We start from the raw sequence: 27,986 nt of genomic DNA on the forward strand, positions 1-27,986 counted from the left end.
CATCCCACCCCTCTAGGTTGATACAGAGCCCCTGTTTGAGTTTCCTGAGCCCTACAGCAAACTCGTTGGCTATCTATTTTGCATATGGTAATGTAAGTTTCCATGTTACTCTTTCCATACATCTCACCCTCTCCTCCCCTCTCCCTATGTCCATAAGTCTATTCTCTATGTCTGTTTCTCCACTGCTCCCCTGTAAATAAATTCATTTTTCTAGATTCTGTATATGTGTGTTAGAATACGATATTTATCTTTCTCTTTCTGGCTCACTTCACTCTGGTATAATAGGTTCTAGGTTCATCTACCTCATCAGAACTGACTCAAATGCCTTCCTTTTATGGCTGAGTAATATTCCATTGTGTATATGTACCACAACTTCTTCTTTTTTTTTTTTTTAGTGGATTCCATCCATGTTTTATTCTTCAACTAACCTGGCAGAGCTAAACCACAGCTGACTCAGATTGCATCCTAAGTATAATAACAATATTTTCAACATGAATAACTTCTTAGATAGTAACATGGGGGCATTATATTTGTCCTATTTCACACACTGTTTTAGTTTTGATTATTAGGCGAAGGAGGTAAAGCTAGACTAAGAGAAGTTATCCTAGGTGAATCATCATCAGTGTACTGAAGGCACTTCTTAAGACAGTACGATATCCTTTAAAGTGAATCAGTTCCGTTCAGTTCAGTTCACTCAGTCGTATCCGACTCTTTGTGACCCCATGAATCCCAGCACGCCAGGTCTCCCTGTCCATCTCCAACTCCCGGAGTTCACTCAGACTCACTTCCATTGAGTCAGTGATGCCATCCAGCCATCTCAACCTCTGTCGTCCCCTTCTCCTCCTGCCCTCAATCCCTCCCAGCATCAGGATCTTTTCAACTGAGTCAACTCTTCCCATGAGGTGGCCTAAATATTGGAGTTTCAGCTTTAGCATGGGTCCTTCCAATGAACACCCAGGACTGATCTCCTTCAGAATGGACTGGTTGGATCTCCTTGCAGTCCAAGGGATTCTCAAGAGTCTTCTCCAACACCACAGTTCAAAAGCATCAATTCTTTGGCACTCAGCTTTCTTCTTGTTTTTAAATATAAATTATTTAATAATAATTAAATAATATATAAATATTTATTATTAATAAATAAATATATAAATAATAATATATATTATATAAATATAATATATATTTTTTAAAATATAAATTATTTATTTTAATTGGAGGCTAATTACTTTACAATATTGTAATGGTTTTGCAATACATCAACAAGAATCCGCCACGGGTGTACAAGTGTTCCCCATCTGGAACCCCGCTCCCACCTCCTTCCCCATGCCATCCCTCTGGGTCATCCCAGTGCACCAGCCCCTAGCATCCTGTATCATGCATCAAACCTGGACTGGTGATTCATTTCATATATGATATCGTATATGTTTCAATGCCATTCTCCCAAATTATCCCACCCTCTCCCTCTCCCATGGAATCCAAAAGACTATTTTATACATGTATGTCTCTTTTGCTGTCTCTCATACAGGGTTATCATTACCATCTTTCTAAATTCCACATACATATGTTCAGATCAGATCAGATCAGTAGCTCAGTCGTGTCTGACTGTTTGCGACCCCATGAATAGCAGCACGTCGGGCCTCCCTGTCCATCACCAACTCCCGGAGTTCACTGAGACTCACGTCCATCGAGTCAGTGATGCCATCCAGCCATCTCATCCTCTGTCGTCCCCTTCTCCTCCTGCCCCCAATCCCTCCCAGCATCAGAGTCTTTTCCAATGGATCAACTCTTCACATGAGGTGGCCAAAGTACTGGAGTTTCAGCTTTAGCATCATTCCTTCCAAAGAAATCCCAGGGCTGATCTCCATCAGAATGGACTGGTTGGATCTCCTTTTAGTCCAAGGGACTCTCAAGAGTCTTCTCCAACACCACACTTCAAAAGCATCAATTCTTCAGCACTCAGCCTTCTTCACAGTCCAACTCTCACATCCATACATGACCACAGGAAAAACCATAGCCTTGACTAGATGAAATTTTGTTGGCAAAGTAATGTCTCTGCTTTTGAATATGCTATCTAGGTTGGTCATAACTTTCCTTCCAAGGAGTAAGCATCTTTTAATTTTATGGTTGCAGACACCATCTGTAGTGATTTTAGAGCCCAGAAAAATAAAGCCTGACACTGTTTCCACTGTTTCCCCATCTATTTCCCATGAAGTGATGGGACCAGATGCCATGATCTTAGTTTTCTGAATGTTGAGTTTTAAGCCAACTTTTTCACTCTCCACTTTCACTTTCATCAAGAGGCTTTTTAGTTCCTCTTCACTTTCTGCCATAAGGGTGCTGTCATCTGCATATCCGAGGTTATTGATACTTCTTCCAGCAATTTTGATTCCAGCTTGTGCTTCCTCCAGTCCAGCGTTTCTCATGATGTACTCTGCATAGAAGTTAAATAAACAGGGTGACAATATACAGCCTTGACGAACTCCTTTTCCTATTTGGAACCAGTCTGTTGTTCCATGTCCAGTTCTAACTGTTGCTTCCTGACCTACATACAAATTTCTCAAGAGGCAGATCAGGTGGTCTGGTATTCCCATCTCTTTCAGAATTTTCCACAGTTGATTGTGATCCACACAGTCAAAGGCTTTGGCATAGTCAATAAAGCAGAAATAGATGTTTTTCTGGAACTCTCTTGCTTTTTCCATGATCCAGCGGATGTTGGCAATTGTATCTCTGGTTCCTCTGCCTTTTCTAAAACCAGCTTGAACATCAGGAAGTTCACGGTTCACATATTGCTGAAGCCTGGTTTGGAGAATTTTGAGCATTACTTTACTAGTGTGTAAGATGAGTGCAATTGTGTGGTAGTTTGAGCACTCTTTGGTGTTGCCTTTCTTTGGGATTGGAATGAAAACTGACCTTTTCCAGTCCTGTGGCCACTGCTGAGTTTTCCAAATTTGCTGGCATATTGAGTGAAGCACTTTCACAGCATCATCTTTCAGGATTTGGAATAGCTCAACTGGAATTCCATTGCCTCCAATAGCTTTGTTGGTAGTGATGCTTTCTAAGGCCCACTTGACTTCACATTCTAGGATGTCTGGCTCTAGGTCAGTGATCACACCATCGTGATTATCTGGGTCGTGAAGATCTTTTTTGTACGGTTCTTCTGTGTATTCTTGCCATCTCTTCTTAATATCTTCTACTTCTGTTAGGTCCATACCATTTCTGTCCTTTATTGAGCTCATCTTTGCATGAAATGTTCCTGTGGTATCTCTGATTTTCTTGAAGAGATCCCTAGTCTTTCCCATTCTGTTGTTTTCCTCTATTTCTTTGCATTGATCGCTGAAGAAGGCTTTCTTATCTCTTCTTGCTATTCTTTGGAACTCTGCATTCAGATGTTTATATCTTTCCTTTTCTCCTTTGCTTTTCGCTTCTCTTCTTTTCACAGCTATTTGTAAGGCCTCCCCAGACAGCCCTTTTGCTTTTTTGCATTTCTTTTCCATGGGGATGGTCTTGATCCCTGTCTCCTGTACAATGTCATGAACCTCATTCTATAGTTCATCAGGCACTTAGTATACTGTATTTATGTTTTTCTTTCTGGCTTACTTCACTCTGTATAATAGGCTCCAGTTTCATCCACCTCATTAGAACTAATTCAAATGTATTCTTTTTAATGGCTGAGTAATACTCCATTGTGTATATGTACCACAGCTTTCTTATCCATTCATCTGCTGATGGACATCTAGGTTGCTTCCATGTCCTGGCTATTATAAACAGTGCTGCGATGAACATTGGGGTACATGTGTCTCTTTCAGTTCTGGTTTCCTCGGTGTGTATGTCCAGCAGTGGGATTGCTGGGTCGTATGGCAGTTCTATTTCCAGTTTTTTAAGGAATCTCCACACTGTTCTCCATAGTGGCTGTACTAGTTTTCATTCTACCAACAGTATAAGAGGGTTCCCTTTTCTCCAAACCCTCTCCAGCATTTATTGCTTGTAGACTTTTGGATAGCAGCCATTCTGACTGGCGTGAAATGGTACCTCATTGTGTGATGTTGAGCATCTTTTCATGTGTTTGTTAGCCAGCTGTATGTCTTCTTTGGAGAAATGTCTATTTAGTTCTTTGGCCCATTTTTTGATTGGGTCGTTTATTTTTCTGGAATTGAGCTGCAGGAGTTGCTTGTTTATTTTTGAGATTAGTTCTTTGTCAGTTGCTTCATTTGCTATTATTTTCTCCCATTCTGAAGGCTGCCTTTTCACCTTGCTTCGAGTTTCCTTTGTTGTGCAGAAGCTTTTAATTTCAATTAGGTCCCATTTGTTTATTTTTGCTTTTATTTCCAATATTCTGGGAGGTGGGTCATAGAGGATCCTGCTGTGATGTATGTCAGAGAGTGTTTTGCCTATGTTCTCCTCTAGGAGTTTAGTAGTTTCTGGTCTTAGGTTTAGATCTTTAATCCATTTTGAGTTTATTTTTGTGTATGGTGTTAGAAAGTGTTCTAGTTTCATTCTTTTACAGGTTGTTGACCAGTTTTCCCAGCACCACTTGTTAAAGAGATTGTCTTTTCTCCATTGCATATTCTTGCCTCCTTTGTCAAAGATAAGGTGTCCATAGGTGTGTGGATTTATCTCTGGGCTTTCTACTTTGTTCCATTGATCTATATTTCTGTCTTTGTGCCAGTAGCATACTGTCTTGATGACTGTGGCTTTGTAGTAGAGCCTGAAGTCAGGCAGGTTGATTCCTCCAGTTTCATTCTTCTTTCTCAAGATTGCTTTGGCTATTCGAGGTTTTTTGTATTTCCATGCAAATTGTAAAATTATTTGTTCTAGCTCTGTGAAAAATACTGTTGGTAGCTTGATAGGGATTGCATTGAATCTATAGATTGCTTTGGGTAGTATACTCATTTTCACTATATTGATTCTTCCGATCCATGAATATGGTATATTTCTCCATCTATTAGTGTCCTCTTTGATTTCTTTCACCAGTGTTTTATAGTTTTCTATATATAGTTCTTTAGTTTCTTTAGGTAGATATATTCCTAAGTATTTTATTCTTTTCATTGCAATGGTGAATGGAATTGTTTCCTTAATTTCTCTTTCTATTTTCTCATTATTAGTGTATAGGAATGCAAGGGATTTCTGTGTGTTGATTTTATATCCTGCAACTTTACTATAGTCATTGATTAGCTCTAGTAATTTTCTGGTGGAGTCTTTAGGGTTTTCTATGTAGAGGATCATGTCATCTGCAAAAAGTGAGAGTTTTACTTCTTCTTTTCCAATCTGGATTCCTTTTATTTCTTTTTCTGCTCTGATTGCTGTGGCCAAAAGTTCCAAAACTATGTTGAATAGTAGTGATGAAAGTGGGCACCCTTGTCCTGATAGTGATCATTTGATTATTATGTAGTGTCCTTCTTTGTCTCTTTTCACAGCCTTTGTTTTAAAGTCTATTTTATCTGATATGAGTATTGCTATTCCTGCTTTCTTTTGGTCTCTATTTGTGTGGAATATCTTACTCCAGCCCTTCACTTTCAGTCTGTATGTGTCCCTTGTTTTGAGGTGGGTCTCTTGTAGACCCACCCCAACATATATAGGGGTCTTGTTTTTGTACCCATTCAGCCAGTCTTTGTTTTTTGGTTGGGGCATTCAACCCATTTACGTTTAAGGTAATTATTGATAAGTATGATCCCATTGCCATTTACTTTATGGTTTTGGGCTCGAGTTTATACACCCTTTTTGTGTTTCCTGTCTAGAGAAGATCCTTTAGCATTTGTTGGAGAGCTGTTTTGGTGGTGCTAAATTCTCTCAGCTTTTGCTTGTCTGTAAAGCTTTTGATTATCATAAGCTTCATATTTGAATGAGATACTTGCTGGGTACAGTAATCTGGGCTGTAGGTTATTTTCTTTCATGACTTTAAGTATGTCCCGCCATTCCCTCCTGCCTGAAGAGTTTCTATTGAAAGATCAGCTGTTATCCTTATGGGAAACCTCTTGTGTGTTATTTGTTGTTTTTCCCTTGCTGCTTTTAATATTTGTTCTTTGTGTTTGATCTTTGTTAATATGATTAATATGTGTCTTGGGGTGTTTTGCCTTGGGTTTATTCTGTTTGGGACTCTCTGGGTTTCTTGGGCTTGGGTGATTATTTCCTTCCCCATTTTAGGGAAGTTTTCAACTATTATATCAAGTATTTTCTCATGGTCTTTCTTTTTGTCTTCTTCTGGGACTTCTATAATTCGAATGTTGGGGCCTTTAACATTGTTCTGGAGGTCTCTGAGATTATCCTCATTTCTTTTAATTCGTCTTTCTTTTTTCCTCTCTGATTCATTTATTTCTACCATTCTATCTTCTACCTCACTAATCCTATCTTCTGCTTCCATTATTCTACTATTTGTTCCCTCCAGAGTGTTTTTGATCTCATTTTTTGCATTATTCATTATATATTGACTCATTTTTATTTCTTCTAGGTCCTTGTTAAACCTTTCTTGCATCTTCTCAGTCCTTGTCTCCAGGCTATTTTATCTGTGATTCCATTTTGTTTTCAAGATTTTGGATCATTTTCACTATCATTATTTGGAATTATTTATCAGATAGATTCCATATCTCTTCCTCTTTTATTTGGTTTGGTGCGCATTTATCCTGTTCCTTTACCTCCTGGGTATTCTTCTGTCTCTTCGTCTGTTTATATTGCTGTGTTTGGGATGGCCTTTCTGTATTCTGGCAATATGTGGAGTTCTCTTTATTGTGGAGTTTCGTCTCTGTGGGTGGGGTTGTATGGGTGGCTTGTCAAGGTTTCCTGGTTAGGGAAGCTTGTGTCACTGTTCCGATGGGTGGGGCTGGATTTCTTCTCTCTGGAGTGCAATGAAGTGTCCAGTAATGAGTTATAAGATGTCAATGGGTTTGGAGTGACTTTAGGCAGCCTGTATATTGAAGCTCAGGGCTATGTTCCTGTGTTGCCAGAGAATTTGTGTGATATGTCTTGCTCTGGAACTTGGCCCTTGGGTGGGGCTTGGTTTCAGTGTAGGTATGGAGGTATTTGATGAGCTCCTATTAATTAATGTTCCCTGGAGTCAGGAGTTCTCTGGTGTTCTCAGGATTTGGACTTAAGCCTCCTGCTTCTGGCTTTCAGTCTTATTTTTACAGTAGCCTCAAGACTTCTCTGTCTATACAGCACCTTTGATAAAACATCTAGGTTAAAGATGAAAACTTTCTCCACAGTGAGGGACACCCAGAGAGGTTCACAGAGTTACATGAAGAAGAGAAGAGGGAGGAGGGAGATAGAGGTGACAGGATGAGATGAGGTGGAATCAAAAGAGGAGAGAGCAAGCTAGCCAGTAATCACATCCTTATGTGTGCTCCACAGTCTGGACCGCTCAGAGATGTTCACAGAGTTATGCAGATAAGAGAAGGGGGAGGAAGGAGACAGAGGTGGCCAGGACGATAAAGGGGGAATCAAAAGGAGAGAGACATCCAGCCAGTAGTCAGTTCCCTAAGTGTTCTCCACAGTCCGGAACACACAAAGAGATTCAGAGTTGGGTAGAGAAGAGAAGGGGGAGGGGGCAAATAGAGGTGACCTGGTGGATAAAAAGGAGAGTCCAAAGAGGGAGAGAGCAGTCAAGCCAGTAATCTCGCTCCCAAGTAAAAATGGGTACTGAAGATTGGGTTCTTAAAGGTACAAAATTGATAACAAATACCAAAAAGCAAAGATTAAAATCTAGAGTAGAGGTTGGATTTTCAAAAATACAATATTAAAGAAAAGAAAAAGAAAAAAGTCACAAAAATTATAAAATATATATATATGAAGTTTACTTTAAAAAATAGGGTCTCTTTTTTTTCCCAAAGTAATAGTAGATTATAAAAATGAAAATTAAAGGAGTATTAGAGGACTTAAAATTTTTTTTAATTAAAAAAATAAAGAATGATAGTAAAAATAGTAAAAATATATCTAGGACTTTCTCTGGTATTGTTGTGGGCAGTGTGGGGTCAGTTCATTTTTGGCTAGTTCCTTGATCCAGTTTATATTTCTCAAGATCTGTAGGCCCCTTCTTATGTAGTTGGTACTAACTACAGGGTTTTAATCTATTGCACCTGTCACTTCCAAGGTGGTTCCCTCTGTTTTAGCTTCTTCTGTTTGCTGGTCTCTTCAGTGTCTGATTTCTGCCCTGACACAAAGGGGACGGTGGTGGACACTTTTTTAGGCTCACTTGTTCAGTCGTGCTGTGGGGAGGGAGGGACGCTGCAAACAAATAACACTGGCGTGTGCTCACAGTGTCTCAGGCACACTGGGCCTGCCCCTGCTCACAGCGTGTGTGCTTTCCCTGTCTACACTGCTTAGGCTCTAGGTTGCTCCACCGGGAACCGTCCGAGGCCAGCCCTGGGTTGTATGCACTTCCCAGGTCTAAGCTGCTCAGGTTCAGGCACTCGGGTAGTCCTCAGAGGCGCAGACTCGGTTGGGCCTGCGTTTGTGCCCTTCCCAGGTCTGAGCAGCTCAGGTGATGAGATGTTTGGCGAGTGTGGTCACTGCGACTTATCACCTCCCTGTCCCTGCCGCTCAGTTTTCTGGGTGTACAACTGGCGCACCTTCTCAGGCGGATGTTGACCATCCAGAATCCCAAGAAGTCTCAGTTAGCAAAGAAGCCTGCTTGCAGTTTGGTAGATACTGCCTCTCTGCAGCAGCGATTGCCCCCTTCTGGCTCTGCCTGCCTGTCACCAGAGGGGGATGGTCTGTAGCCAGCTGGCTCTGTTCAGTCCTTTGTTGTGTGAGCGGGCCTGACAGTGTCTTAGGTTAGGGGTTTTCGCATAGCTCTAGTCAGTCCTTTGTTCTGTGCGTGGGCCTGGCAGTGTCTTAGGACTTTTCACGTTGTAGCTATCCCACAGTCTGGTTTGCTAGCCCAAGTTAGTTCCCTCAGATTGCCCTCGGGGCATTCAGGCCAGGTCCTTACTCTAAGCAATGCAGCCCGGGTCTCCCCGCCCAGCCCCCGCCTGCTAGTGGCGGATGCAGGTGTCTGCGCTGCTTCTCCGCTGGGGGAGTTACAGTTGGGCACGTAATCTGTGGGTTTTAATTATTTATTTAGTTTCCCTCCCTGTTATGTTGCCCTCTGTGCTTCTAAGGTTCCCCACAGACTCGGCAGTGAGAGTGTTTCCTGGTGTTTGGAAACTTCTCTCTTTTTAAGACTCCCTTCCTGGGATGGAGCTCCATCCCTACCTCTTTTGTCTCTCTTTTTGTCTTTTATATTTTTCCCTATCTCCTTTAGAAGACAATGGGCTGCTTTTCTGGGTGCCTGATGTCCTCTGCCAGCATTCAGAAGTTGTTTTGTGGAATTTACTCAGACTTTAAAAAATGTTCTTTTGATGAATTTTTGGGGGAGAAAGTGGTCTCCCCGTCTTATTCTTCCGCCATCTTGGGACTGCCTCCACAACTTCTTTATCCATTCATCTGTCAATGGATATCTAGGTTGCTTCCATGTTCTAGCTATTGTATGTAGTGTTGCAATGATCAATGGAATACATGTGTCTTTTTCAACACTGGTTTCCTCAGGATATATGCCTAGGAGTGGGATTACTGGGTCATATGGTGGGTTTACTCCTAGTTTTCTATGGAATCTCCAAACCATCTTCTGTAGTGACTGTATCAATTTACATTCCCATCAACAGTGCAAGAGTGTTCCCTTTTCTCCACACCCTCTTCAGAATTTATTTGTAGACTTTTTGATGAGGGCCATTCTGACCGGTTTGAGGTGATATCTCATTGTGGTTTTGATTTGCATTTCTCTAATAATGAGTGATGTTGAGCATCTTTTCATGTGTTTGTTAGCCATCTGTATGTATTCTTTGGAGAAATGTCTGTTTAAGTCTTTTTCCCACTTTTTGATTGGGTTGTTTGTTTTTCTGGTATTGAGTTGTATAAGCTGCTTATATATTTTGTAAATTAATCCTTTGTCAGTTGTTTCATTAGCTATTATTTTCTCCCATTCTGAATTTTGTTTTTTCACCTTGCTTATAGTTTACTTTGCTGTGCAAAAACTTTTAAGTTTAATCAGGTTCCACTTGCTTACTTTTGTTTTTATTTCCATGACTCTAGTAGGTGGGTCATAGAGGATCTTGCTTTGATTTATGCCATCAAGTGTTCTGCCTATGTTTTCCTCTAAGAGTTTTATATGTAAGTTCTGGTCTTACATTTAGGTCTTTAATCCATTTTGAGTTTATCTTTATGTATGGTGTTACGAAGTGTTTTAATTTCATTCTTTTACATATAGCTGTCCAATTTTCCAGTACCATTCATTGAAGAGGCTGTCTTTGCCGCATTGTATATTCTTGCCTCGTTTGTCAAAAATAAGATACCCATAGGTGCATGGGTCTATTTCTGGGCTTTCTATCTTGTTCCATTGGTCTATATTTCTGCTTTTGTGCCAGTACCATACTGTCTTGATGACTGTAGCTTTGTAGCATAACCTGAAATCAGGAAGATTGATTCCTCCAGCTCCATTCTTCTTTCTCAAGACTGCTTTGGCTATTTGGGGTCTTTTGTGTTTCCATGTTAATTGTGAAATTTTTTGTTCTAGTTCTGTGAAAAATGCCATTGGTAATTTGATAGGAATTGCATTTAATCTGTAGATTGCATTTGGTAGTATAGTCATTTTCACAATATTAATTCTTCATACCCAGGAACCTGGAATGTCTCTCCACCTGTTTATGCACCTTTGATTTCTTTCATCAGTGTCTTATAATTTTCTGTGTATGGTTCTTTTGTTTCCTTAGGTAAATTTATTCCTAGATATTTTATTCTTTTTGTTGCAATGGTGAATGGGATTGATTCCTTAATTTCTCTTTCTGATTTTTCATTGTCAGTATATAGATATGCAAGTGATTTCTGTGTGTTGATTTTGTATCCTGCAACTTTGCAAAATTCACTGATTAGCCCTAGTAATTTTCTGATACTATCTTTAGGGTTTTCTATGTACAGCATCATATCATCTGCAAACAGTGAGAGCTTTACTTCTTCTTTTCCGATCTGGATTCCTTTTATTTCTTTTTCTTCTCTGATTGCTGTAGCTAGGACTTCCAGAACTATGTTGAATAATAGTGGTGAAAGTGGACACCCTTGTCTTGTTTCTGATCTTATGGGGAATGCTTTCAATTTTTCACCACTTAGAATAATGTTCTTTAGCACCTTTTTTGAAAAGATAAACATTATTGATAATCCTTTGGCCATGCTCACTAAGAAAAAAAAATAGACTTGAAATAAAAAAAGAAGTGAAAGAGAAAAAAATCACAACTGGTATCACAGAGATACAAAAAGTCACAAGGGAATACTACAATCAGTTATATGCCTACAAACTGAATGAAAAAGAAATGCGTAAATTCCTAGAAACTTATAATTTTCCAAGACTGAATCAGGAAGAAATATATAATCTGTACAGACTGACCACTAGTATTGAAATTGAATATGTAATAAAAAAAAAAAACTCACAGCAAACAAAAGTCCAAAGAGAAATGGCTTTAGAGGGGATTTCTACTAAACTTACACAAAAGAACTAATACCTATCCTTATCAAGCTATTTCAAAATATTGAAGAGGAGGAAACACTCCCCAAATCATTGTTCAAAGCCACCATTACCCAGCTACCAAAGGAAAACAAAGGAAAACTTTTTCACTACAGAAAAAGAAATTACAGGCCAATATCTCTGATGAAAAAAGATGGAAAAAAGCTCAACAAGATATTAGTGAACTGAATTCAAAAATATATAAAAAGGGATAAAACACCTTAATGAAGTGGGATTTATTCCAGAGATGGGAAGAATGATTCAATATACACAAATCAATGAATATAATTCACCATACTAACAAAGAAAAGATAAAAGTTATAGACCATCTCAATAGACAAAGCATTTGACAAAACTAATATACATTCATGATTTAAAAAAAAAAAACCTTATCAAAGGTGATACAGAAGGAGCACAGCTCAACTTAATGAAACCCATTCATGACAAACCCACAGCTGACATAATACTCAATAGTGAAAAGCTGAAAGCTTTTCTTTTAAAATCAGGAACAAGACAAAGTTGTCCATTCTCATCACTTCTATTGAACATATATTGGAAGGCCTAGAGACAGTAAGCATAAAAGAAAATAAAAGATGTTCAAATAGGAAGGAAAAAGTAAAACTCTCACTATTTGAAGATGTATAATACTATACACAGAAAGTAATAATAATAATAATAACTCCACCAATAAGACCATTAAGGACAGTAAATGAATTCAATAAAGTTTAGGAAATAAGATTAATATATAGAAATCTTACATTTCTATACACTAACAATAAACTATCAGAAAGAGAATTTAAGAAACTAATCCCATCTACAATTACATGGGAAAAAATAAAATACCTAACAATAAACTTAACCAAGGAGGTGAAAGTCATCCGCTTAAAACCTATAAGACATTGATGAAGGAAAATGAAGAAAACACAAATGAAAAGAAAGGCCACGTTCATGGATTGGAAGAATTAATATTGTTAAGATGTCCGTATTACCCAAAACAATACACCAATTTAATGCAATTCCTAGGAAAAACTCTGTGACATTTTTCACAGAAATAGAATAAGAATAAATAAACAAACCCAGTTTGTTTCATCTATATGCTGGGCATATCATGAGAAATGCCAGGTGGATGAGTTACAAGCTGGAATCAAGAAAGGTGGGAGAAACATCCACAACCTTAGACATGAGGATGATACCACTCTCGTGGCAGAAGTGAAGAGGAACTTAACAGCCTCTTGATGATGGTGAAGGAGGAGAGTGAAAGAGCCAGCTTAAAACTAAATATATATAAAAAACAAAAGTAGGATCTTGGCGTCTGGCCCCACTACTTCATGGCAAATGTAGGGGGAAAAAAGTGAAAGTAGTGACAGATTTCCTCTTCTTGGGCTCTAAAATCACTGCAGATGGTGACTGTAGCCTTGAAAGCAGAAGACGTTTGCTTCTTGGCAGGAAAGCGATGACAAACCTAGACAGTGTGTTGAAAAGCAGAGACATTACTCTGCTGACAAATGTACGTACAGTCAAGGCTATGGTCTTCCCCAGTGGTCATGTATGGTTGTGGGAGCTCGACCATAAAGAAGGCAGAGAGCTGAAGAATTGATGCCTTCGAACTGTGGTGCTGGAGAGGACTCCTGGGAGTCCCTTGGACAGCAAGGAGATCAAACCAGTCAGTCTTAAGAGAAATCAATCTTGAATACTTGTTGGAAGGACTAATGCTGAAGCTGAAACTCCAGTATTTTGGTCATCTGATGCAAACAACTGACTCACTTCCCAGTGACTTTCCCAAGTCCCTGATGTTGAATAAGATTGAGCGCAGAAGGAGAAGAGGGCGTCAGAGGATGAGATGGCTAGATGATATCACCAATGCAATGGACATGAACTTGAGAAAACTTCGGGAGATGGTAAACGACAGAGAGGTCTGGCATGTTGCAGTCCATGGGGTTGCAAAGAGTCAGACATGACTGAGCAACTGAACAACAACAACAGAATAAATAATCTTAAAATGAATACAGAACCACACACATACAAAAAAAAAAAAAAAAAACCACAAATAGTCAGAGCAATCTTGAAAAAGAACAAAACTAGGGATATCATGCTTCCGGTGTTCAGACAATAGCACAAAACTACAGTAATCAAAACAAAAATTGACACATAAATCATAGCATAGGGATCCGAATCCCAGAAATAAACACATGTACATATGGTCAATTGCTGCTGCTAAGTCACTTCAGTCGTGTCCGACTCTGTGCGACCCCATAGACAGCAGCCCACCAGGCTCCCCTGTCCCTGGGATTCTCCAGGCAAGAACACTGGAGTGGGATGCCATTTCCTTCTCCAATGCATGAAAGTGAAAAGTGAAAGTGAAGTCACTCAATCGTGTCCAACTCTTCACGACCCCATGGACTGCAGCCTACCAGGCTCCTCCATCCATGGGATTTTCTAGGCAAGAGTACTGGATTGGGTTGCCATTGCCTTCTCCTATGGTCAATTAATCTATGACAAAGGAGGTAAAAAAAACAATATAATGGAGAAAAGACAGTCTCTTCAATATGTGATACTGAGAAAATTGGACACCAGCACATAAAAGAATGAGATTAGAACATTTCCTCACAATATATACCAAAAAATAAATAAAATTGCATTTAAACAAAAAGTGCCAGAGAGGATGTGGAGAAAAGGGACCCTCCTACACTTCAGTTCAGTCCCTCAGTCATGTCTGACTCTGCAACCCCATGAACCACAGCATGCCAGGCCTCCCTGTCCATCACCCACTCCCGGAGCCCACCCAAGCCCATGTCCATTGTGTCAGTGATGCCATCCAACCACCTCATCCTCTGTCGTCCCCTTCTCCTCCTGCCTTCAATCTTTCCCAGCATCAGGGTCTTTTCAAATGAGTCAGCTCTTCGCATCAGGTGGCCAAAGTATTGGAGTTTCAGCTTCAACATCAGTCCTTTCCATCAGGAAAGGTGGTCTGGTATTCCCATCTCTTTACGAATTTTCCAGGTTGTTGTGATCCACACCGTCAAAGGCTTTGGCATAGTCAATAAAGCAGAAATAGATGTTTTTCTGGAATTCTCTTGCTTTCTCTATGATCCAATGGATGTTGGCAATTTGATCTCTGGTTCCCCTGCCCTTCCTAAATCCAGCTTGAACATCTGCAAGTTCTCGGTTCACATACTGTTGAAGCCTTGCTCAGAGAATTTTGAGCATTACTTTACTAGCATGTGAGATAAGTGCAATTGTGCAGTAGTTTGAGCATTCTTCATCATTGTCTTTTTGGAACTGGAATGAAAGTTGACCTTTTCCAGTCCTGTGGCCACTACTGAGTTTTCCAAATTTCCTGAATACAGCACTTTCACAGCATCATATTTTAGGACTTGAAATAGCTCAGCTGGAATTCCATCACCTCCACTAGCTTTATTCGTAGTGATCCTTCCTAAGGCCCACTTGACTTCAGACTTCAGGATGTCTGGCTCTAGGTGAGTGGTCACACCATCATTGTTATCTGGGTTATTAAGATCTTCTTTGTACAGTTCTTCTGTGTATTCTTGCCACCTTTTCTTAATATCTTCTGCTTCTGTTAGGTCCATACCATTTCTGTCCTTTATTTTGCCCATCTTTGCATGAATTGTTCCGTCGGTATCTCTAATTTTCTTGAAGAGATCTCTAGTCTTTCCCATTGTATTGTTTTCCTCTATTTCTTTGCATTGATCACTGAGGAAGGCTTTCTTATCTCTCCTTACTATTCTTTGGAACTCTGCATTCAGATGGCTATATCTTTTCCTTTCTCCTTTGCCTTTTACTTCTCTTCTTTTCTCAGCTATTTGTAAGGCATCCTCAGACAACAATTTTCCCTTTTTTGCATTTCTTTTTCTTGGGGATGGTCTTGATCCCTGCCTCCCATACAATGTCACAAACCTCTGTCCATAGTTCTTCAGGCACTCTGTCTATCAGATCTAATCCCTTGAATCTATTTGTCACTTTCACTGTATAATCATAAGGGATTTGATTTAGGTCATGTCAGAATGGTCTAGTGTTTTTCCTTACTTTCTTCAATTTATGTCTGAATTTTGAAATAGGGAGTTCATGATCTGAGCCACAGTCAGCTTCTGATCTTGTTTTTGCTGACTGTATAGAGCTTCTCCATCTTTGACTGCAAAGAATATAATCAATCTGATTTTGGTATTGACCATCTGGTGATGTCCATGTGTAGAGTTGTCTCTTGTGTTGTTGGAAGAGGATGTTTTCTATGACCAGTGCATTCTCTTGGCAAAACTCTGTTAGGCTTTGCCCTGTGTTAGCCTTTGCCTTTGTACAATTCATTTGGTACTCCAAGGCCAAACTTGCCTGTTACTCCAGCTATCTCTTGACTTCCTACTTTTGCATTCCTGTCCCCTATGAAAAGGACATTTTGTGTGTGTGTGTGTTAATTCTAGAAGTTCTTGTAGGTCTTCATAGAACTGTTCAATTTCAGCTTCTTCAGCATTAGTGTTTGGGGCATAGACTTGAATTACTGTGATATTGAATGGTTTGCCTTGGAAACGAAAAGAGATCATTCTGTCATTTTTAAGATTGCACCCAAGTACTGCGTTTTAGACTCTTGTTTGACTGTGAGGGCTACTCCATTTCTTCTAAGGGATTCTTGACCACAGTAGTAGATATAATGGTCATCTGAATTAAATTCACCCATTCCAGCCCATTTTAGTTCACTGATTCCTAAAATGTCAGTTGTTCATTCTTGCCATCTCCTGTTTGACCACTTCCAGTTTACCTTGATTCATAGACCTAACATTCCAGGTTTCTATGAAATATTGTTCTTTACAGGATTGGACTTTATTTCCATCACTAGTCACATCTACAACTGGGCATTGTTTTTGCTTTGGCTCCATCCCTTCATTTTTTTCTGGAGTTATTTCTTCACTCTTCTCCAATAACATATGGGGCACCGACTGACCTGGGGACTTCATCTTTCAGTGTCCAGTCTTTTCATACTGTTCATGTCTCAAGGCAAGAACACTGAAGTGGTTTGCCATTCCCTCTGGACCACGTTTTGTCAAAACTCTCCACCATATCCTATCTGTCTTGGGTGGCCCTACACAGCATGGGTCCTAGTTTCATTGAGTTAGACAAGGCTGTGGTCCATGTGATCAGTTTGGTTAGTTTCCTGTGATTGTGGTTTTCATTCTGTCTGCCTTCTGATGAGTAAGGATAAGAGGCTTATGGAATTATCAACCCCAGCCAATTGCATTTTGCCAATACTTTCACTGTTGATTTATTGTTGTTCAGTTGCTAAGTCCTGTCTTACTCCTTGCAACCCCTTGGACTGCAGCATACCAGGCTTCCCTGGCCTTCACTATCTCCCAGAATTTGGTCAAACTCATGTCCATTGAGTTGGTGATGCCATCCAACCATCTCATTCTCTTTTGCCCTCTTCTCCTTTTACCCTTAATCTTTCCTAAGCACCAGGGTCTTTTCCAATGAGGCAGCACTTTACATCACGTGACCAAAGTATTGGCGCTTCAGTTTCAGCATCAGTCCTTCCAATGAACATTCAGGGTTGATTTCCTTTAGCATTGACTGGTTTGATCTCCTTACAGTCCAAGGGACCCTCAAGAGACTTCTCCAGCACCACAATTCAAAAGGATCAGTTTTTCAGCACTCAGCCTTCTTTATGGTCCAATTGTCACATCCATGCATAACTAATGGAAAAGCCATGGCTTTTACTATACTCAAATTTGTTGGCAAAGTGATGCCTCTGCTTTTTAATATGCTGTCTAGGTTTGTCACAGTTTTTCTTCCAAGGTGCAAGCATCTTTTAATTTTGTGGCTATAGTCACTGCCTGCAGTGATTTTGGAGCCAAGAAAATAAAATCTGTCACTGTTTCCACTTTCCCTACATCTATTTGCCTTAAAACAATGGGAGTGGGTGCCATGATCTTAGTTTTTTGAATGTTGAGTTTTAAGCCAGTTTTTTCATGCTCCTCTTTCACCCTAATTAAGAGGCTCTTTAGTTCCTCTTCAGTTTCTGCAATAAGGGTGATGTCATCTGCGTATCTGAGGTTGTTATTTCTCCTAGCAATCTTGGCTCCAGCCTGTGATTCATACAGCCTGACATTTGTCATGATGGACTCTGCATATAATTAAATAAACAGGGTAGCAATATACAGCCTTAATGTACTCCTTTTCCAATTTTGAACCAGTCCATTGTTCCATGTTCAATTCTAATTGTTGTTTCTTAACCTGGATACAAGTTTCTCAGAAGACAGGTAACACGGTCTAGTATTCCCATCTCTTTAAGAATTTTCCAGTTTGTTGTGATGCAGTCAAAGGTTTTAGCATAGTCAATGGAGCAGAAGTAGATGTTCTTCTGGAATTCCCTTGCTTTTCTATGATCCAATGGATGTTGGCAATTTGATCTCTGATTCCTCTGCCTTTTCTAAATCCAGCTTGTACATGTAGAAGTTCTCTGTTCACATACTGCTGATGCCTAGATTGAAGGATTTTAGCATTACCTTGCTAGCATGTGAAATGAATACAATTGCACTGTAGTTTAAACATTCATTGCATTGCCTTTTTTTGGTATTGGAATGAAAACTGACCTTTTTCAGTCCTATGGCCACTGCTGAGTTTTCCAAATTTGCTGACATATTGAGTGCAGCATTTTAACAGCATTACCTTTTGGGTTTTAAATAGGTTTTAAATATCACCTCCATTAGCTTTGTTCACAGTAATGCTTCCTAAGGCCCACTTGACTTCACACTCCAAGATGTCTGACTCTAGGTGAGTGGCCACACCATCGTGGTTATCTGGGCCATTAAGATCTCTTTTGCACAGTTCTTCTGTGTATTCTTGCCATCTCTTCTTGCTCTGCTTCTGTTAGGTCCTTGCCATTTCTATCCTTTATTGAGCCCATCTTTGCATGAAATGTTCCTTTGGTATCTCTAATTTCCTTGAAGAGATCTCTCGTCTTTTCCATTCTGTTGTTTTCCTCTATTTCACTTCTTCATTGATCACTGAGGAAGGCTTTCTTTATCTCTTTTTGCTATTCTTTGGAACTCTGCATTCAGATGGGTATATCTTTTCTTTTCTCTTCTCTTATTTTCTCAGCTATTTGTAAGGCCTCCTCAGACAGCCACTTTGCCTTCTGCATTACTTTATCTTAGGGATGGTTTTGGCCACCACCTCCTGTACAATGTTATGAACTTCTGTCCTTAGTTCTTTGAGCATTCTGTCTACCACATATAATCCCTTAAATCTATTCGTCACCTCTGCTGTATGCTGCTGCTGCTGCTAAGTTGCATCAGTCGTGTCCAACTCTATGCAACCCCATAGACAGCAGCCCACCAGGCTCCCCCATCCCTGGGATTCTCCAGGCAAGAACACTGGAGTGGATTGCCATTGCCTTCTCCGATGCATGAAAGTGAAAAGTGAAAGTGAAGTCGCTCAGTCGTGTCCGACTCGTAGTGACCCCATGGACTGCAGCCCACCAGGCTCCTCCATCCATGGGACTTTCCAGGCAAGAGTACTGAAGTGGGGTGCCATTGCCTTCTCCAACCTCTACTGTATAATCATACGCAATTTGATTTAGGTCATACCTGAATGGTCTAGTGGTTTTCCCTACTTTCTTCGATTTAAGCCTGAATTCTGCAATAAAGAGCTCATGATATGAGCCACAGTCAGCTCCAGCTTTTTTTGTTTGTTTTTTTTCTGACTATATAGAGCTTCTCCGTCTTTGGATGCAAAGAATATAATCAATCTGATTTCGGTACTCACCATCTGGTGATATCCATTTATAGAGTAGTCTCTAGTGTTTTTGGAAGAGGGTGTTTGCTATGATCAGTGTGTTCTCCTGGCAAAATTCTGTTAGCCTTTGCTATGCTTCATTTTGTACTCCAAAACCAAACTTGCCTGTTATTCCAGGTATCTCTTGACTTCCCAATCCCTTATGATGAAAAGGACATCTTTTTTTTTTTTTTGGTGTTAGTTCTAGAAGGTCTTATAGGTCTTCAGGCAACCATTCAACTTCAGCTTCTTTGGCATTAGCGTTTGGGGAATAGACTTGGATTACTGTGATTTTAAATGGTTTGCCTCAAAAATGAACCAAGACCATTCTGTTGTTTATGAGATTGCATCCAATAACTGCATTTCAGACTTTTGTTGACTATGAGGGCTACTCCATTTCTTCTGAGGAATTCTTGTCCACAGGAGTAGATACAATGGTCATCTGAATCATTATTGAGAAGCAAATCCTAAATATCCCTTCATGTCCTGTTTCTCCTAAAAGGAACCTGTGTCTCTAAAAGACAGGAGAGGTCACTTCCTCCTCAGCAGCTGTGCCTTTCCCTCCTTCCCTTATACCTTCCCATGCTTATTGATGTCACAGTACTTTTCTCTCTTTTTGTTCACTGTTTCTTACTTTACTGTCTGTCCCTCTCTCCAGTCCCACAGATGTCAGGCCCTTGAGAGCAGGGCCTCTGTCTGCTTTCTTTACACTAAAAATCAAGGCCCTTTACAACAACTTTATAGGATACAACCCTCAAAAACTGTGAATCACAGTATTGTACATTGGTAACCTATATTGTATATCAAGTGATCGTAAATAAATAAATAAGTGAAAACATAAAACCTAAATATCAGAGCTCTACATAGTGTCTGGTACATGGTACCAGAAGAAAGAGAAGAAAAGTTGCTTCTTCCCAAGTGTTAGTTAGCTCCGCTTCCAACAGCAAACAGAATGGGAAGGACAGATAAGTGAACATGTCTGCTGACTTTCTTCTCGTGTGGTTTTCTTTTAGATGAAAAGCCCATCTCTATGAATCAAGGAAAGTTAATTTGCCCAGGACATATATTTGACAAGGCTGGACAGTAAGTATTTAGGGTTGGGAGGCCATTTGGGGCAAGAATGTAGGAAGTCACCTCTGCTGGGCAACACATGTCTTTCTCAGGACAGCCCAGGTCACCCTCTGCACCTGGCCTGGTTGGTGGTCCCTCGAGGAGCTCAGAGACCCACTCAGGTTCTGCTGAGGGCAGGATTTGGAAGATATGCAACCAGGGATGGTAACTTTGCTCCAGGCAGCTTTTCCAAGGGACTCCAACATACTCTGTACATACAGAGGAGTCAGGATGGTGACACAGTACAGCCATTCCTGGTCACTTAGTTCATGGCCAGGAATACATCTGACCCCATTCAGGACTCCTCATTGTCTGATAACCTTCATTGCAGAGGCCAATCTCATGGTGCTTGGGGATAAACTCCCCTTAACCCTACAGACAGCTCTCCAGTAACCCTGATTGGCTGATGTTCAAAGTTATTACCATGAGAAGAACTGTGGGCTATGGACTGAGCCAAAAAAACTGTCTCTTTGACCTGGTGGTTACCCTCTGCCTTTCTGTGCTTTAGGGAGGTTTTCATTGATTACAGCCTGAACAATGGTGTCAGCTTTATAGGCGAAGACTTGAAAATTGTCAGCAAGGATTGTGTGAATGACAGGGTGGGACTGCGGGAACCTCAGTGGACTGCAGCTTGGGAAGAAGAAACAGAAGATGCAGGCGCATCCTGGGAAGAAGAGGTGAGGGGAGAAAATTCCTCAAGAAAGGCCTAGCAAGTAGCTAATGAGACAAGCATCTCTGGCAGCACCTCACTGCCAGATAGGTGCCCTTATCCCTTTACCAGATTTACAAAATTCACTGTAAACTCTTCTATAAGGGCACCGAGGTTGTAGGCATCTGTTCAGGCCTTGCAGATACTCTGCTCTCTGTGAACCATGTCATTGAAGGCCCTTTAAAGGGACCAATTCCAGCTCTAAGCAGACTCCAGAAACAGTGCTGAGGCTCTGTGTGCCCTGAACCCACCATGCCACCTCCCCTAACCCAGGGCTTGTGGTGGGGAGCTCAAGGCTACAGCCTGGATTCCAGCTGAGGTGAGTTGGAGAGGATGGGATACTGTGTACTAGGAAAACAGGGTCCAGGTGCTCTGAGACCCCTTGGCTCAAATCAAGGTGCAAGGCTCAAGGATCTGGAGGGTGGGAGAGCTGTGGCCATGTCCACTCAGCGTGTGTCTTCACTGCATTGCCGCAGCAGCAGACAGGGCTCTGAACCCATTCATGACCATCATAGCCCCCAGCCTCCCAAGACTGTTTGGAGAACACTGGTGGTCACTTTGCAGAGGTCGTCAGCCTCCCTTCTGCTTCTCCTCCTTTCTCATGCTCCTCCACTGCCCCTCTCTGCTAACCAGCTCTGCCCTCTGCCCTCTGTTCCTGGGGAGCTTGCAGGACTGTGGGGAGGGCAGGGCTCAGCTCAGGAAGAGGAAACTGGAAACAAAGTGCTGCTCCCAGGGGTCTGCTTTTCCCAGCTCTGAAACATCCAGGCTGCTTAACCTTGAGCAGCCCGACTTGGGCAACAGAGCCTGTCAGCCTGGAGTGAGTTTTCTCTGGGAGGAGGGATGCCTATGCTTAATGCCACTGCCCCTGTGTCCAGTCCTAGCTGGTGTGGGTTCTTGTAGTGTGACAGTCCTCATCTGTCTCCCCTGCACCCTGCATATCCTCCTGTTGATCTGAGACTGAACCTCCACTTTTCCCACTAGAGTCTTTCCACCTGACAGCTGTTTGTCCATAGGTGCATTGAGAAGAGAACTCTGAAGCTGCCTGTGGCTCTGGGCCCAACACAGGGTCACCCTCAGCTTGAATGGGCCTCTCCTTTCAGCCTCCCTGTTTCCTGGGCATAGGCTCTCTCTGCACCCTTCCCTTCTGCTTCCCTCCAACACAGCCATTGATGTGGGGAAGAGCTGGGCAGTGCAGGCCCATGTATGCAGCACACGCACCCGTAGTTAAGAACAAGAGTACAGAGCTCATTCTCTAAGCCCCCATGCAGACATGTCCTATGCTGGACTATAACCTCTGTCTAACATGCTCAAGTACGCACTTACTGCTGCTGCTGATGCTAAGTCGCTTCAGTCGTGTCTGACTCTGTGTGACTCCATAGACAGCAGCCCACCAGGCTCCCCCATCCCTGGGATTCTCCAGGCAAGAACACTGGAGTGGGTTGCCATTTCCTCCTCCAGTGCATGAAAGTGAAAAGTCAAAGTGAAATCGCTCAGTCGTGTCTGACTCCTAGCGACCCCATGGACTGCAGCCTACCAGGCTCCTCCATCCATGGGATTTTCCAGGCAAGAGTACTGGAGTGGGGTGCCATCGCCTTCTCCTACCCACTTACTTCCTCACCACAATGTGAGACCGAGGCTGTAAGACAGGGAGTAGCTTTGCCTGAGGTTGCAAAGCTGAGAAATGGGGGAGAGAGGCTATGGCAAGGTGAGTTGGGTGTCCTATCTTGGCTATTGCACCCCCACTCTCAGGGGCCCTGCAACCTCCCTCTTACTCATCTGTGTATTGTAGTTTGTTATGGTCCTCACAAAATCCAAGTGCTCTCAGCCAAAGCAGGTAGTGAGGGCTGGACTGTTACTCCTTGGAGGACTGGGCTTCCTTAACAGGGCTCTGGGGAGAGCCTCTGAGCAGGGCCAGTGGTAGGGTATTTAGCCAAGGGCTGCACAGTGGCTCTCTGGGTACCAGCCATGATCTCGTAGCCCCACTCTGGTCCCTGTAGATGAGGCAACCTGAGGAGAAGGGGAATTGTGGGGTCTAGTGTGGGAAGTGCATTTTGGGTACATGGGAATAAGTCACCCAAGTCAACCCCTGGTCTTTGGCATGTGTGCTCTCTACAGTATGAGCCTACAGAGCCTACAACTGTCCCAACAACTACCACAACAACCACAAAGCCTACCACTGTCACAACGAGCACGACGACCACAACTACAATGCCTACCACAGTCATGACAACAACACAGACAACCACCACAACACCTACCACAGTCAGGACAACAACAACAGAGAAGACCACAACACCTACCACAGTCCAGACAACAACAACAACAACAACACGGAAGACCACAACGCCCACCACAGTCAGGACAACAACAACAACAACACGGAGGACCACAATGCCCACCACAGTCAGGACAACAACAACAACAACACGGAGGACCACAACACCTACCACAGTCAAGACAACAACAACAACACGGAAGACCACAATGCCTACCACAGTCAAGACAACAACAACAACAACAACACGGAAGACCACAACGCCTACCACAGTCAGAACAACAACAACAACAACACGGAGGACCACAACACCTACCACAGTCAGGACAACAACAACAACAACACGGAGGACCACAACACCTACCACAGTCAGAACAACAACAACAACAAGAAAAACAACAACAACAACACGGAAGACCACAACACCTACCACAGTCAGAACAACAACAACAACAACACGGAGGACCACAACACCTACCACAGTCAGGACAACAACAACACGGAGGACCACAACACCTACCACAGTCAGAACAACAACAACAACAACAACACGGAGGACCACAACGCCTACCACAGTCAAGACAACAACAACAACAAGGAGGACCACAACACCTACCACAGTCAGGACAACAATAACATGGAGGCCAATAAGGCCTTTCACTATCAGGACGACAACATGGAGGCCCATAACGCCTTTCACCATCAGGACAACAACAACATGGAGGCCCATAACGCCTTTCACCATCAGGACAACAGCAACATGGAGGCCCATAACGCCTTTCACCATCAGGACAACAGCAACATGGAGGCCCATAATGCCTTTCACCATCAGGACAACAGCAACATGGAGGCCCATAACACCTTTCACCATCAGGACAACAGCAACATGGAGGCCCATAAGGCCTTTCACCATCAGGACAACATCATGGAAGCCCATAAGGCCTATCACAGTCTGGACAACAACAACGTGGAGGCCCATAACACCTTTCACCATCAGGACAACAACAACAACATGGAGGCCCATAATGCCTTTCACCATCAGGACAACAACAGCATGGAGGCCCATAAGGCCTTTCACAGTCAGGACGACAACAACAACACAGAGGACCACAACGCCTACCACCGTCAAAACAACAACAACAACAAGAAAAACAACAACAACAACACGGAGGACCACAACGCCTACCACCATCAGAACAACAACAACAACAAGAAAAACAACAACAACAACAACACGGAGGACCACAATACCTACCACAGTCAGGACAACAACAACAACACGGAGGACCACAACACCTACCACAGTCAGAACAACAACAACAACAACACGGAGGACCACAACGCCTACCACAGTCAAGACAACAACAACAACAAGAACAACAACAACAACACGGAAGACCACAACACCTACCACAGTCAGAACAACAACAACAACAAGGAGGACCACAACGCCTACCACAGTCAAGACAACAACAACAACAAGAACAACAACAACAACAACACGGAAGACCACAACACCTACCACAGTCAGAACAACAACAACATCAACGAGGACCACAACGCCTACCACAGTCAGGACAACAACAACAACAAGAAAAACAACAACAACAACAAGGAGGACCACAACGCCTACCACAGTCAGAACAACAACAACAACAAGGAGGACCACAACGCCTACCACAGTCAGGACAACAACAACAAAGCAAACAACCAGAACAACAACAAGGCCTACCACAGTTAGGACAACAACAACAATAACAACAAGGAAAACAACAACAAGGACAACAAGGATTACCACAATGCCTACCACTGTGAGGACAAGCAGGACAACGACGACAACAGTGATGACAACAATGACAACAGTAGCCACAACAATGACCACAACAACCACAACGATGACAGTGACGACAATCCCTACCACTTGCACAAAGACAACAACCTCTGTGACTACAGTTGTCACCCAGATACCGGTTCCCAGCAGTCCTTTCTTGTATGCTACATTCATCCCCTCACTGATCGTGATCCCATTGGTGCTTATCTGTATCTGCTGCTACAAGACGGTGAGTGACCCCTACCTGAACAGCCCCTGTCCAGCCCTCCCCAAGCCCCTGAGAAAACAGACACATGCCTGCCCCATGATGCTGCTCTTTGGCAGGGTCCCATCAGCTCTGAGGCCCTCACACCAGCAAACAAGGTACAGACTCTGTCTTTCCATATCTGGGCATAGACACAGCCTGGGCATCTACGGGGCTGCCTGCCTCATGCTTTCACATTCAAAAGGAAGGGATCTATGGGCTGTCCCAGCCCTGGGGAGAAGGGACACTGGACCCTCTGAGACCAAGGCTACCCTAGAGCAGTCAAGATTCTGAAGGACTCAGGTGGACCAAAGCCCCTGAAGTTTTTGCTGTTGGGGGAAGGAGAGGAGTCTGCAGGAGTGGATGTGCCTTTGAAAACAGAATGGATCCCTGCCCATCTCTGGTGCTTTCTGTCACTCTTTGATCAGTCTTCACTAAGTCACCAGGATGTGCAGGGCCCTATGCTGGGCATAGAGGGGCAGAAATGAAGCACCCATCACACTTTCCCACAGGACCTCACTGTCTGGTGTCTCATCTGACATTAGTACCTGGATGTGGGGGAGGGGTGGGCATTGAGGGTAAATGTCACCTTCAGAGGGTGTGACAGGTGCCCTGGTCATGAAAAGAATAGAGACTGGCTCTGGGGAAGGAGGGGAGACAGAGGGGATGGCCAGCCAGGTTTGCAAGAGCACAGGGCAGAGCTGGGTGAAGAAGAGGAAAAAGAAGAGCTGAGAAAGGACAAGCAAAGCAGCATAGAAACCAGGTTTCTGCAAAGAGCGAGAAGTGAGGAGAGAAAGCTTGGTGAGATGGAAGTGGACCATCATCCCTGAGGGCTGTTAGGCTCGGGGAGGGCTCAGGGGGATGAGGGATGGGGAGGAATTGGGGAGTGTTCTTTTATTTTCATATGATGTCAGGGCTGCTGATGAAAACTTCCCGTTGGGGCCTCTACCAGGGACAAGGGGCTTTAGAGTGCCCATCTCCCCCTTGAGTCTACACAGAGGTATGAATTCCCATTGAAAATGAAGGAGCCTGAGGCTCAGGAAGGCTACACTCAGGTAATGTAGGCTGTAACTCCAAAACCCATGTTTTGACCCCTTACTGCTGCAGAAGAGGGTGCCTTCCTGTCTGCGTGGCTGAGCCACAGTCCTTCATGCCCCATCCACCCTATTTATGTCTCTTTAACATCTTAGGTCATCAAGGAGCCACCATCAGCCCAAAGACCAGAAAAGGTAAGTGATATGTTTGGTTCAGATGTTGTCAGCACACCAGCTCTGCACACTGCTCTGCGCAGAGAGGCCTCTGCTACCCATGGTGAGATGGCCTCTTGCAACCCTCTAGTTCCCACCTACATGGGCAGAAAGAACTGGCGGAAAGAAGAGGGTTACAGAAGGAAGGGAAGGACCCTAGAGAGGATGTGAGGCTCATAAATGGCACCCAGACAACACTGTTCCCCAACCCCCAACACAGCTTGATCCAGGGCCTTTAGCACTGAATTCAACAATGTGGGGTAGCCTGTTTCAGGAACAGCTATATTCTCTCCTGATATCAATGGGCTTTTTGAAATTCCCAAAGGACTATTTGTAAGATGGTCCTTTCCAGGACTCAGGTAAGTTTTGGAAAATGATCCTCAGGTTTCAGGGACTTGGTCCCCCTCCCTGGGCTCTGATGTATGTTGGGCTTTGTTTCCTTTTTCTTCATCCTTGGCTTATTTCAGGGTGAGGGTCTTGGTGAGGTTTGCCTTTGGGGACTGGGGGCTTAGGAGGGGGGACGGAATCTTACCTGACATTGAGGTGTGAGCCCAGATGAGCACGGGGACAAAGGGTCAGGAGAGGATGCTGTGGCAGACTCAGGGTGGGGACCCAAACCAGGGCCTATAAGAAGCAATTAGAGCAAGGGGCTCATGTCCCAAGTCAGGGGGACCTGGGTTTGAGATCTACTGGCAAACAGGGTGTCTTCCAGGGCTGGCATTAACACTGGCTACAGTGGGGCCTGGGGGGCTGGATCTGCCAGAGGTGGGTGAATGTAGCCCTGTCACCTGCTAACGCTACACCCTGGACAGCTTCCATTACATGGTACAGCCTCACACCCAGCTTCTCCTGTAAGAGTGGCCTCTGGGAATGAGGGAACAGGACAGAGTTTGTTGATCTTTGGAGAAGAGCCATCTTCATAAAATAAATGGGCTTGGTGTGTTTTTACACGGAGACCACTGTCTTACTGTGCCAGGTGCTGCTCATTTCTCCTTGATTCTCCAACAAACATTTGCTGAGTGGCCAGTACTTGACCAGAGAAGGCAATGGCAACCCATTCCAGCACTCTTTCCTGGAAAATCCCAGGGATGGGGGAGCCTGGTGGGCTGCCGTCTATGGGGTCACACGAGTCGGACACGACTGAAGCGACTTAGCAGCAGCAACAGCAGCAGCAGTACTTGACAGGTGCCAGGGCAACAGATGTCATGTGTCTGCACCCAGGAGCTGCCAGACAAGAACTCAGACAATTATTTCTCTTTCTCACAGCCAT

General features: G+C 43.0%; 1 protein-coding gene across 1 annotated transcript in view; it reads left to right on the forward strand.

Moving 5' to 3' along the window:
• LOC147342761 (anthrax toxin receptor-like) overlaps window positions 1–23,790 on the forward strand; it is a 39,352-nt gene extending 15,562 nt beyond the window's left edge. Inside the window, exons 11-12 of the mRNA XM_086381341.1 lie at window positions 20,314–20,383; window positions 23,235–23,790. Coding sequence (XP_086237467.1) covers window positions 20,314–20,383; window positions 23,235–23,346 — 182 coding nt within the window. The 3' untranslated portion in view covers window positions 23,347–23,790. The remainder of the gene's footprint in view (window positions 1–20,313; window positions 20,384–23,234) is intronic.
• Window positions 23,791–27,986: the final 4,196 nt, after the last annotated feature.

Source organism: Bos grunniens, chromosome 28, assembly GCF_055505025.1.
Source record: "Bos grunniens cultivar Pamir isolate PY7600 chromosome 28, Bosgru_T2T1.0, whole genome shotgun sequence".
NCBI classification, from domain to species: Eukaryota; Metazoa; Chordata; class Mammalia; order Artiodactyla; family Bovidae; genus Bos; species Bos grunniens.